This window comes from Rhodnius prolixus, unplaced genomic scaffold, assembly GCF_049639745.1.
Source record: "Rhodnius prolixus isolate KJV_2025 unplaced genomic scaffold, Rpr scaffold_12, whole genome shotgun sequence".
NCBI lineage: Eukaryota > Metazoa > Arthropoda > Insecta > Hemiptera > Reduviidae > Rhodnius > Rhodnius prolixus.
The window spans coordinates 7069007-7082652 of NW_027411635.1; the positions used below are offsets into that span (position 1 = coordinate 7069007).

The 13646-nt window shown below is 32.0% G+C and overlaps 1 protein-coding gene across 1 annotated transcript; it reads left to right on the top strand.

Moving 5' to 3' along the window:
* Positions 1-4095: 4095 nt before the first annotated feature.
* On the top strand, positions 4096-8958 carry Ppa (F-box and leucine rich repeat protein partner of paired). The gene has a single exon (XM_074143680.1). The coding sequence runs from the start codon at positions 4215-4217 to the stop codon at positions 5487-5489; it is 1275 nt and encodes a 424-aa protein (XP_073999781.1). The 5' UTR covers positions 4096-4214; the 3' UTR covers positions 5490-8958.
* Positions 8959-13646: the final 4688 nt, after the last annotated feature.

The following is a 13646-nucleotide window of genomic DNA, read 5'->3' on the forward strand; positions in this document are numbered from 1 at the left end:
GCCGATTGCCAGCAGTCAACCAACTGCGCCCTGCCGGCTTCTTTGCCTACTACATTCATCAGTATCACCACAAAAAAAAAAAGGAATACTGGGGCAAAATAATCAGGCCGGATCCTCATACTGCTACTGTTACAGTTTCATTATTATTATTTTCTAACAATGCTGTCAACACCATATTTAGATACTGGCAGAAGGTGCCGCAACTATAGTTGCAAGTTCAGGACAAAAAATTGTTTGTACACTCTAATGTCAAGACAAGGTTTAGAATCAGACAATTTCGAGCCCCGAGTAAATTCATTCTTCGGCGCCCTTTTTTTAAATTATACGAAATAGTGTATTACCGATACTGTTGAAAAAAGGTACTGTCCCTTCCTAAGAGCTTCTTACAGCTCACGGCCCGTAGATTGTTGTCTGTAACGAGAGAACACTGTCCGAAAGCCGGCAGTGCACTGGAAAAAGCTGCGAGCGCCTATAACTTCTGATGTTGACGCGCCTTAAATACCAAAATTTAAAAAAAAATCTTGACTGGGAAAATGAAACTGAATTATTGGAGCTCATGGTTCGTACTATGTGAAATGGAGGTGACGCTGGAGTCAGAGTTAAAGGCTGGTACATATATACATTAGTTTTGTCAGAAATCTCTTTGAAGTAATTTTATTTAAATGTTTTGCGCTTTCCATTAAATCATTTATTTCCATTATCTGCCCTATGCCAACGTTCGCCGTCTCATGAATACTGTTCTTCTTCTACTGAAGAAAAGTTTATTTTCCATTCGTTCTACAAAATATACTGCACCTGTTGTTGAACTTACATAATCCATCGTGTTTACTTTGCAGTTATGAAATATCTATATGATAGATGTACAAGAAGTGAATACATTTTTTACAACTATTAGACAAAGTTACAGTTTAAAATTTTTTTGGGTAAGGGTTGATTAAACCACAAAAAGTACCCACATCAGCGTACTTAACATTTTATTCATTCTTCAGCTCATAATTTCTGCCATTAAGAAACGTTCGAAAAATCTTATGTTATATTCAAATTTTGTAATAATCGATATAATTTAAGTAATTTTACTGCATTAAATTTTCAGTAATAATGTCTAGAATTTAGTAAATATTACAGACCTTTATGCTGGGCATTTCATTACAGTAAATATTTGGTTAAAATAATGATAAAATGTATATTACATCTTCATAAATAGTTATAAATAGGCACTTTATTTTAACTCCATTTTTTTATTTACGCTCTTCATTCCGAATCAAGACGTAGTTAAAGTTGGTCTTTTTTTTTTGTCGTAATTCAACTCACGGAGTTTGAACCAAATTTCAGAATCGTATTCTTCACTAAGAAGACAACACAATTTACATACAGTTAATAAACAAATTAATAATTTCTTAGAATAATAATACGTTTCTAATTTATAATTAAATATAGTCTCTTTGATGAAGTACTTGTAGTTTTGTAATCAAATAATTAGTGATGAACTTCAATAATAATTGCCTATCCAAAGAAAAACATATCTTTATCTATTTTATATAAATTTGTGGGGAGAAGATCTAGATTAAGAATGTAATTGAAGAAAACTATGTTAAAATTTAATGTAAATAAACTACATTAATTAATTACCTATTGCTTTTAACGCTTAATTTCTAGATAAAGTGAAGTATCAATCAATTTAATCAAACAATGAACCGACGATGTTTATCTTCCTACTGCAGTACTAAACTTGTTCTTAAATCTTAAGAAAAAAATAATATTAAGTGTTCTATACAAAAATAATATATGTTGGTACATACATTTTTTTTTGTGAAGTGTTTTGGATTTTTTAGCGACATTTTTTTGTTATTGTTTACTACCGTTTTTTAAAAATGTTTTATTTAAATTTTATTTATTTATTTTAACCTGTGAATTATTAGCTTGATTCTTTTTATGACATTAAATCTACAATAAGTTAAATTCTGCTACGATTTACTGAACAAATATTTTTTAGTTGAAAATAGATCTATGACATCTATCAAATTCTTGCCAATATTAATGAAAATTTAATGAAGTAAAATTACTTAAATTACATCGATTATTACAAATTTGAATAAAACACACAAGCTTTTTCGAACGTTTCTAAATGTCTGAAATTATGAGGTGAAGTATGAATAAAATCTTGATTAGGTACTTGCTGATATTTGAACCTTTTGTCGATTAATCAACCATTATCCTTAACATTTTAAACTGTAACTTTTCGTTAAGGAGATATACATATGTACTCAACAGACCATTCACTCAAACTTTTCTAACTAGTACATGCCTACAAACACGCATGATCATGCACCCTCAAACTTATGTACTTTACACTGGGATACTCACAATCTCACATCTAAATAAATTTTCTCAGGTAACTTAAAGAACTCGTCGTGGAGTTGAGGTAATGTCAGCTGGTCAAGACTGGCCGGCCAGACGAGTTTGGCCCGAGTCACCTTCCTGATCAGTGGCTCGAGAAAGTTTTAGATCAAATGCTCCATAGTTTACTCAGTTACATCATCACTTGGGCAGGGACTGTCCTGTAAAACATGAACCTTTGTTATTAAAACCTTATATGACCGTGTCCTGTCAGAATCAGAATCTGTTTATAGTTTTGCTTCAATTTAATCTGCAATTTTGCGCTAACTGACGGGAAAAATTTTATGGACTCGGAACCCTGTCTGAGATTCCTGCCATACCAAATTCCAATTGTTGAATTTCTCTCTCTCAAGTTTTTTTTTTCAGATACGACTGCAGTATTTGAAATTATGCTACGTCGATGTTTTTCATTTTATGAAACTTTTCCTCTTCTTCATTTCCGTTGATTTTTGGTTGCCCTTTTACTTAGAATAATAAAACGTTAATTTTATGATTTTGCTTTAACCCAAGCAATATTTTCCTGTCGGGCTGTAAAAGAGCACTTTCTACAACCAGTGTTTCGGTTTGGTTGTTAGAGCAAAGCATGCCCTGTCTGATCTATTTCCTAGAACTACTATGTCGCTCTGGAGGGCTGCATACAGTCTGGTTGTACCCATCTTCATTATCATTGCATTCTAAGCAAATATTAGCTTCTCGCCGGATAAAGTAAATAAGTAAGTGACAGGAAGAACTAGATTATTAGAACCTATAGAATGATATTCTATAATCATTTTTCCACATAGTAGAGTTGATATCTTCTTCAACTAGAAATATATTGGGGATTCCTGAGATGGCAGCATAAAAAGAAATTGTTCTGTAGCCCATAATCATTCTAAGAATCATCAAACGCTGATCTCACAGCAATTTATCTTTATCATTGTTAAAGCCTTTTGCAGCCGGGAACCACATAGCTCAACATAGGAAGAACAGCTCCATGGTAGATCTTATCTCCAAAGTTTTTCTCTCTACGCCTTAATGCACCTACGCACCTCCTCAATCACTTGCAAACGTTTGGTGGTTTTATTTTCAATATGTTTGTCCTAATTAAATTTATTAGCCAGAGTCTCAGAATGTCTCTGTCAAGATAAATTTTGATTTTTTCTTTTACTCGTTTTGGTTACAAAAAAAAAAAATCATTTTTATTAAATTTTATTTCATTTCGATTTCATAATTATAACTGTTTACTTCCACAGAAATTTTGATGTATATGCATAAGTTAGTAGTGTGTATGTTATGAGTTACACTTTGACTTGGGATCACTAAACTCATCATCACATCTACTACCCCATTAAGTCCTATGACGGTTGTATGAATGTTGGAGATGCCTTTGTGAGCATTGTTTGTATTGTTGGTTTGAGATACCTCCATAAACACCACGTTTCCTGAAGAATTTTCTTTGATCTGAAAGCTTTATTATTTTAAGTGTGTGACAACCTGTAAAATAGGACGTTCGACTACCATAGTTATCACCTCCTCAAAAAAACACATAGATGGGGGCCCATGAAAATAAATTTTTAATTACTTTTCATACTGCCAGAATGATGAAAGTAAACCAGTCAGTTTTTAATTTTAATTCATCTATATTCTCTGTTTTTTTTTCTAATTACAGATATCTACTGTTTGTACTTCTGGTCAAGGGAAATTTCTGATAAAATGGCTGACCTGTAAAAGGGGCAGCTGGCATTGGCCAAGCCAAGCTAAGCAACCAAAAACAAGCAGTACATTAATGTGTTGATGATATTGTTGTGTCTAATTAGTTTTGATGTTACAATGTCAGAATGGAGGATACGCAGTCAATGTTTTCGGATATTCCAAGACTGAATTATAGTCTTCATCAGCCCCACCTCAATCTTGGATATTCAGTCGACAATAGAACTCACGTTTCATATCTCTACCCGGAAATATTGGCACTGATTTTCAGCTATTTGGAAGTTAAGGACAAAGGTAGAGCCGCCCAGGTATGTAGTTCTTGGAAAGAAGCATCTTATCAAAAATCTGTTTGGAGAGGAGTAGAGGCTAAATTACATTTAAGGAAAACAAATCCGTCGTTATTTTCTTCATTAGTTAAAAGAGGCATTCGTAAAGTGCAGGTATTGTCTTTGAGGAGAACGCTCAGAGATGTTGTGCAAGGAATACCCAATTTGGAATCTTTGAATCTTAGTGGTTGTTACAATGTCACAGATTCGGCTATTGCTAGCGCGTTTATCACTGAACTACCTTACTTAACCAAACTTGACTTGTCTCTATGCAAGCAGGTGACAGATGCTAGTCTCGGTCGTATATCACAGTACCTGAAGAATCTGGAAGTGTTGGAGCTTGGTGGTTGTTGCAATATCACAAACACTGGATTGTTACTAATTGCATGGGGATTAAAAAATCTCAAAAGTTTGAATTTAAGATCATGTTGGCACATATCAGATCAGGGTATTTCACATCTTGCCGGATTGAATCGTGCAACAGCCGATGGGAATCTAGCATTGGAACATCTTGGTTTACAAGATTGTCAACGATTATCCGATGAAGCTTTGAAACATGTATCAACTGGATTTTTGGGCTTAAAACGAATCAATCTCAGTTTTTGCGTTAACATCAGTGATTCTGGGCTAAAATATCTAGCCAAAATGCCAACACTCAAGGAATTGAATCTTAGATCTTGCGATAATATATCAGACATTGGTGTAGCATATTTAGCAGAAGGTGGCTCTAGAATAACCTCGTTGGATGTATCTTTTTGTGACAAGATTGGCGATCAAGCATTGGTACACATTTCTCAAGGTCTGTTCAATTTACGTGCACTATCCATGAGTGCATGTCTGATTTCAGATGAAGGCATCTGTAGACTGGCCAGAACTTTACACGAATTAGAAACATTAAATATTGGCCAGTGTTCGAAAATAACTGATAAAGGGCTGATACCTATTGCTGAATCCCTCCGTAATCTACGCTGCATTGATCTGTATGGTTGTACAGGTATCACGACAACTGGCCTGGAAAGAATCATGAAGCTGCCCCAATTAAGCACATTAAATCTTGGACTTTGGCATATCAGATGACGAATCTTGTGATATAAATGTATTTTTTACTTGGTATATATTTTAATATTTTATTTTATTTTTAATGTAACTTCTTAATTCGCTCAATATTTCATGTGTTCCATCGTTGATTTCTTTGTTAATTTTAGGTAGAGAGACTATTTATATTTTGTAAGGAAGTACATGAACTAGTTTCAGATGAATATAAAACGTGCCTCTAGCAAGTTTCTTTTCATTTTATTTTTAGTTGGTTTTGTTATAAATTTAGTTGTAGTTCAACTTTTATTTTTAGTTTAGAGTTTTTTTTTTTTTGTTTACTTAGCCAGAGTAAGTAATAAGGCATAATTAAGTCTTAATTTTTAGAGAGGAAGTTTTCATTTTTTGAAGGGCATGTTACTCGAGTATTCACAGTTTTTTATTTGAGATTTCTGTTTTCGGAATAATTGACGTGATAGTGGGGTTTCATTAGACTTTCTCTTGCTGCGGAGAAAAGGAAGTATTAGCACTTTATTTTATTTTTTTTATATTTATTCAGCTTTCACTAGAAATAGTTTTAGTATTCCCTGAGTTTTGAATTTCTAAATTATTTAATTATTACATTAGTTCTCTCCCCTTTATTTGGTACATTTTCCTGAGAATATTCATTTTAAAGAGAGAAATCAAAACTTTTTATAAAAAAGATAAATTGTGTTTTCATTTGGTCTTAAAACCTGTTCAATGTCAAAAACTATTAACTCTCAACAAGGAAAGTTCGAATCTGCGATACCAGGCATTAACGATAATTTTACCTCTAACAGCGTACTTTTTTTCTTTCATTCCAATCGGTTTAGGATTCCATCTTTTGAGAATAGTTGTATTTTAAATTTGATTATTGCTTCAACAACCAGAGTAAAATAAATTGCTCTTCATAAAATAAATCATTGTTAATGAATGTACTTTCAAAATTCTGAGTTTGAACTAAATCAGTTTACCAAACTTGCTTTTTCTGACGTTTTCCCATACCTGTTTAACAAAATCATTTTTACGGTTGAAAATATAAATATTTCTTTTGAACTTTAGCTATTAACTATACACATTTGTGCGTATTTTAACTTTCTTATTGAGGAGAACATTGGGTTCTTTTAGCGAAGCCTGTTCATTGTAGTGAACCTGTATGATATTAAAACCAACTAACATTGACTAAGACTGGGAATTTCGGGATAAATTTTGTAAGCTAGAAAGTGGTACGGCAGCCAGAGGAAGTCATGAGACGGTTTCACATCAGATTTGTTTTTATTTTGAAATTTTGTTATATTAGTATGAAATTGAGGATATATAAATTATTTTTAGAAATAAGTGCTTGATTGATGCAAAATAAAATGTTATGACCATCAGAATATTAAGTTTTATAGAAAATTTCAGGATTATATATATATTATATATATATATTTCTTTTTTAGTTTAGCAGTGGACATAATCTGTAATTATCGTTAATTTTTATATTATTTTGTTTTTATTTTGAAACAAATGTGAATTAGTACAGAATTTTGCTTTAAGTTTTACATGTTTGTATGAATATTTTGTAAGTGTAGTAAATGAAATTGTTATGTGACAGATGTACGGGACATAAAGGGGTAATGACGGTGTGACTAAAGCAATTTTTGGTTATTAATTTCACTATGCAACAAAACAGGTATGTCTCTGTATCACTGATTTTGTTTTAGTGATGTTCGGTCGTAAATTATTGTTCTTATTTTCTTGCCAACTTTTCGATGAATTTTCCATCATGGAGGTTTTTTTACGGTTGATGTTTGAATTCGGGTCGTTTTCTTTCGTAGGTACGATAATCTATTTTGTGTCAGAAATGGACGCAGAATGAATCAGTTATGTATTCCCCATCGTTGTTTATTATGCTAGTGTAGTTACACAAATAGTTGTTTGGACACTCTAAATCGTCTTTCTTTTTTAAAAAAAGTGCAATTTCTGCTGAAAAAAAAATCTTAGTAAGGAAGTTCTAAAGGTTATTCTAATTGTTAAAAATCTCTGCAGAAGAGTGCGACATTTGGGTAGTAAGTAGGATGGGAAAGACCTATGCTTATGGCTAATTAATGAATATTTGCCTGTATAGACGGACAGTATTATGTTGGAGGATGAATCCTTGAAGACGTCTTGGGAGTTTCTGTTGAATTGCCTCTTCCAGTTCAGCAGAGTTGCTTGCAATACAAAGGAGCGTTAATTATCTGATTCCTCAGCAGAATTTCCTAACACTGCCTTCGCAGAAAATAGAAAAATTGTATATATTTAATTTTTCAATTATTTTCTTAGTTATAGTGTTCTTTTAGCTAATTTTCTTTTTGTGTTTATAACTTGATCCAGTTAGTTTACATCATCACGCTTTTTCCATTACTTATAAAAAGTTGGTTTCAAATTTACGGAAGCTTCTGATACGGGTATTCTGGAAAATTCCTTGAAAACCTGAGGTGGGCTTGAAAATAGTTATGCCAATACGGAAACAGGCAATGCCATCCAAACCTCTGCAAGTTAGCAGGAATCCGCACATCAGCGATGTGAAATTTTACTTTCGTGAAATGCAAAATTTTCGCCTCCTTGCATGGAAAATTATTCTCTTAATGGATAATGATCGTTCAAAATGATCCAAATCAGTTCCTTTCTTCGCCAGCCGATCAATCTCGTTATTTTCAAATAAGCCAGACTATCCGTTAAAGTACCAAAATCTCATTTCTTGTAACAGCCTCTGTCGCTGCTCTACCATTAATTTCAACGGATGACTCTACGCGAGAGTCAACAAATTTGTAATACCAAGATCGTCCTCCTTCACAGCGTCAAGTAAATTCTCTCAAGCTTTTCATATCAATTAGTAGTACCTTTAGAAACCGATCAATGAAAGGTAACTGATGAACGCATTCTGACGCCTGTATTCTGAACATTCTGAACCATTTGTGAAACTTGGAGCTATTCTGATGATGGTTACCAAGTAACTGTGGTTTCCAAAGTTAACTTTTAATTCTGTAGTTTATTTTTTTAACAACCTGAGTTAGCTGGAGTTTGCATTGAATCTGTGAAGACATTTCGACCTGAGGCGGCCACCTGAAGTTGGTAAGATTGTTGGAAAACACTTTTTTGTTCTACTACTTTGTCACAAGGTAAACTTGTAGTAGGGATAATTTTGTAAAAAAAAGTTTAATTTGACCGAAATATGTGAAGAATTTGAAAAATATTGCTTATAGTATTTACTTCTGTACTACCTCCATTTTGTTTGCTGTTATTTTTTTTGTCTTTAATTTTGCAGTACTCTGAGAAGTGTTAGTTGCAGAGGCTTAGCAGTACCTTCATGTGTAACCAATATTTTTTTATTTTAAGTTTAATGTTTCAAATGTAAATTATGTATAATTGAAAAAACAATATTTTCATTCTGAAAAAAGTTTTTGTTTTCTTTAATGTGTTGATAATGCTGCTGTTTAGGGTTCTAAATAAACTACTGTTTATTACATTTGGATGTTTGTAATTATTTTTTAAGGATCCTTTATTTTCAGCTTAATTCAGTCAGTCTTTTCCAAGCGTTCAATACTTTAATCTTTACCGGCACGGTTGCCCTGCGCTTCCAGGGGCCCATATCTAAACAATTATGTTTAAAAAGTATCTACTATTAAGCCTGCATTCATTCTGATCTTCCGACGTCAAAATTAATGAAGATTAGCTCAAAAACATGGTAAGGATTTGGATCCGGCACTGAAATTAGGCAAAGAACGGAAATGATTGGAATTGACTTGTGTGAAGAAATCATCACTATTAGAATGTCTCCATTGTTCAAATTAAAATTTATATAAACCTATCTATTTCATCGATGTGCCAAGAAACACCATGTGATATAAAAAATTGTCAAATGACTAGCATTATGTAGAAACTAGAATTTAATCTATTTCGTTTTTTTAGTGAAAAAATGGGTCATATCCATGAACTAGAAGATATATTGTCCTATTTATTTTTTTAAAATAATTTATTCAAGCATTATTCAGTGTTTAATATTTTTTTCAAGACTGTTTTATTTTTTATTTTCATTAAAACTAGATTAAAGTTCTAAGATAATTTCTTGTAGGTGCTCCGCTAACGGATAATTTATTGTAGGGCGACCCAAAATAATTTTTATTGTCAGCCCTTCTTTGGTGTAGAAGCACAAATAATTTAGACAAATCGTACACTGTGTTCTTTGAACAGTATTTTTTTCAATAATTTATTCAAGTGACTTTAGCTTTGTGATACTATAGTACATATATTGCCAATGTAAGTAGCCAACTGAGGTTCTCCTGAGATTTATGGTCTTCGATAGTTTTTGGTTAATTTTAATTTACTAAATGCTCGTACCAAAGCGACAGAAAGTGTTAAATAATTTTATGAAATAAGACAAATATTGATGGAAATTTCATGATGGTTATTTTGTAATAATAATAATAAAAAAAACTTCATTTTATTTTATTTCATAATATTAAAATTTGCATTCAACAAGTTGACATCCAGCGATTCTTCTCGAAATTTTTATAAGTCGTATTTTAACGATTTGATAATATTGTAGTTTTTTAAAAGTAAATAATGATTTAATTTATTGTTCACTGTAATTCAGTTCCGAGAAATACATTTTATATGCGATTTATATTGCCCACTCTGCAATTGAAATCGCCGAATATATACTAAAAGTGTGGTATTCGTGTTTTAAATGAGCTGCCCGGTGCAGTTTATCAATCTGGTTCTAGTGGTAAGTTGGAATCTAGTTTGATGTATACCAAGCGGATTACTACCTTAACTTCATTTTTCTTAATAATCTACAAATTTCATTGAAATTAGACACTATCGCTGCACGGCCTGAGGAAGCACTTACTACTCATTGTAACGGCTGTGACGCATGGATAGTATTCATATTTGATTAGAACTGCAAGTATCATTGAACCTTTTTTGAATTGCTTAACCTTGACATCAAGTTCCTTCAGCTTCCTATATTATTCGGTAATTTTCTTGATAGCATTTCGCTCTTCAAATGTATTATATGAAGCCGGGGAAAAAATCCCAATTTCTTTAAACATCTACGTTCTACAAACTAGAGGATTCAACTAAAATGTGTATTTTTTCAAAGTATTGGTCTTACCACATCGTTTAATGGATGTACAAAAAATATGTTTTAAAGGAGTTTTTTTTTTGTTTTTTTACTTATTCATTCTTAATTAACTTTTCCCAAATTATCTGATATTCGAAAATTTATCATCCATTTCTCATTTTCTTGTTGAAATTATTTAAGCATGTAGACAATTCATTTTTTTTTTTAAGAACAATGTTAGCTTTTTATGCTGAAATAAGGTCAAAATGAAGAGCAATATCGTCTAGGGTACCTACTTTCTTAGAAACCATATCAACCATAGATTGAGAAAACCCTCTCGTTTATTTGCTCCCTCCAAACACGCTTCCTAAAGTGGTTTCGTCTAATTCTTTCCCACATCCTAAACCCCTTTTTTTTACTCGTTTAATTTGTAGAAAACTGCTCGATAGTTTTTTTGCCAAATTTTGTAGACACTCTCATAAACCAACTACGAATGTAGATGCGAAAATTGAATGTTAAGCTTCAAAAAACACCAACAAAAAAATTGAAAATTAATACGGGCAAAGAAAGCCCGTATATTCGTAACTTTAAATACTTTTCAAGAACAGTCTCCAAAAATAAAAGGTACAAATTAGAAAGAAGAAAGAAAATTAATTTGTTATTCTGGGACTATTGTCCCCTAAGAATAAAAACATATACAATTGGAGGCCCTATTTATTTGGCCTTTATTTCAGATTCTTATAAACAAAAAATAGGCATATATTTACAAAAATAATAATACAAATTAAGGAAATAAATCCATTCAATTATTATTTTGGAGGAAGCTGGCTAGAAAGGAGATGATTAAACAAAATGGATTTAAAGATCGAAAGGGTAGAAGCATGAACAGAAGAAGGTAAGGAGTTCCAGAGAGAGGTAGCTTAAAACATTTTGTTCGAATATCCGATTAATGGTACTTCTAAGAGAGTGAGTGGGTAGGTTTCTTCTGATATAATAAGAATTAAATATAAATCATATCTCAGACGTTTTGGAGTTTGTAGAAAATTTGTGAGTTAGAATTTTGAGTATCGTATAACTGAAAATCGTATAATCGTGCGTGAGTTCACTCCAGAATTTTATTTGATTTAATTATTGAAGCAACCCCTTTCAAGGAAATCAATAACCATATTTCCGAATTTTATCTCGAATGTGTTAGAAAACTGCAGACAATACAGGTGATTTTATTATGCGACTAACGCTTCATAAAAAATTGAGTTCCATGCGAGAATCAGTCTCCCTTAAACGTAATGGCAAGTGCTGCGGGTAGTTTAGCATTATATGAGATAATAAAGATCGTTTAGAAAAGACTTTAAAATGATTGGATAAGACTTGGTTTCCAGTAAACTAAACCAAGTATCAATCCATAAAGCTGAATTATAAATGTATCCCGATAAAGCGTAAACTTCTACTTTGGAATGGCAGTTAAGCTAAACTCTTATAATTTTTTTCTTGTGCTTTTCTTCTCAGGAGCTCATCAGGTTTCCCACTTAGGACTACCTTTATTTATCTTATTTATCGAGGACATACAATTAATTTATGGGATTTTCCTTTTTTGTTCTTTGCGGTTAATTTAAAAATTTTGTTTGGTGATTTCGTCTTCCCTAGAATGAATACACTTGCAACAGACATTTCGTTCTTTTTCGCGCTGTGGCTTTGATAAGTGTTTGGAACGGAATTTCGCCTAGGGCAATGTAATGTTCTTCACTAGACAGCAACTCCTATATCTTACAAGTATAATTGTTTCACAGATTGGAGTGTAAGATTCGGGTATAACTTTTTAATGATTCTGTCTTCTGAAGCATGAATCGTTTCTCTGACAGTTGTTTTTATTTTACACTATATAATATCTTATTAATCATAAGAACTCATTTTGAAAATGGTTCAATTACTTAGAGTCCATTTTGCCAGAAACATAGGACTTTTATTAAAGCTGTTCCTAAAGATGATGTGTAATCAGATCTACATCTACATATCATTTAATAGTATTCCTCTGTCCCACAGGAGAGTTTATTATGATATTTCTTTCCTTAGCAAACTTGTTTATTCTCAAACAGATATATCTTTTTTCCCTTAATCACTTTAAATATCCCTTTTCATTCTATACGAAATTTTCCATTCCATGTGCCATACTATGAACATAATTATGTCTTTCATAATTAATCATTTGTTTGTTTATTGTTTTGTTATATATTGTAAAGCAAGAAAGAAACTTAATTATTCGCATAAAATTTCAAAGAAGAAATCATTGAATAGATGAGTTTAATACAAAAATTCGTGCGTATTCTGCAGTTTAACTTCTCTTGCATCTTTTAAGGGCTAGTGCTGTGATCTTCGAATAATTTTTCTTACTGTTTTCTTTCTCTTACCAGTTTTAAAGGAAAGTATTGTAAACTTAATTTCCCCCTCTATATGAGAAGTATTGTAATCTTTTCACACTCATTAAGAGCAAGTAATGTGATGGCAGTACAATCTCTCTTACCTTTCTTAAGGGAATTACAGTAATCGCAAGTTTGATTTCTTTCATACGACTTTGAACTGACTAGGTGTCCAATGAATAGTTGAGGAAGTATCTTGAATGAAAGAAGTGTCCTTTATTAGAAGGGCACTCAAGTACTTTCTTACACTTAAATTTGTCCCAATAAATTATTTTGGGGTCTCTGCATAATCTTCCAACCAACTTGGTACCACTCCTCCACAACTTTTAGCAATTTTCTTACACTAAAGTATATTACGTTTATCCATAAATACCTTATAAATTTTATTACAATAGTTTTCCTAAGAGAATGTTTCTTCAGGAGTTTTTTGGAGACAGCAACTCGTAAGCATCCTGTAAAAATAACTCTTGAGAGATAATTACAGTTATATTGAAAGCATTGCTTATTCCAAATGGAAAACCAAAAGTACAGACTAGACTTCTGGAAGTTTTGGAATTTTCAAGAAAAACGGCTTTATCGATGATTTTAAGAGTTAGAATGAAATTCTAATATTTCGAAAGTTAAAGAGAAAGTTATAAAAGTTATAATTACAGAAATATTTATTTAATTCTCAGTCTT

Excerpts from the sequence above, each read along its gene's own strand:
- Ppa (XM_074143680.1), top strand. The coding sequence starts at position 4,215 with ATGGAGGATACGCAGTCAATGTTTTCGGATATTCCAAGACTGAATTAT.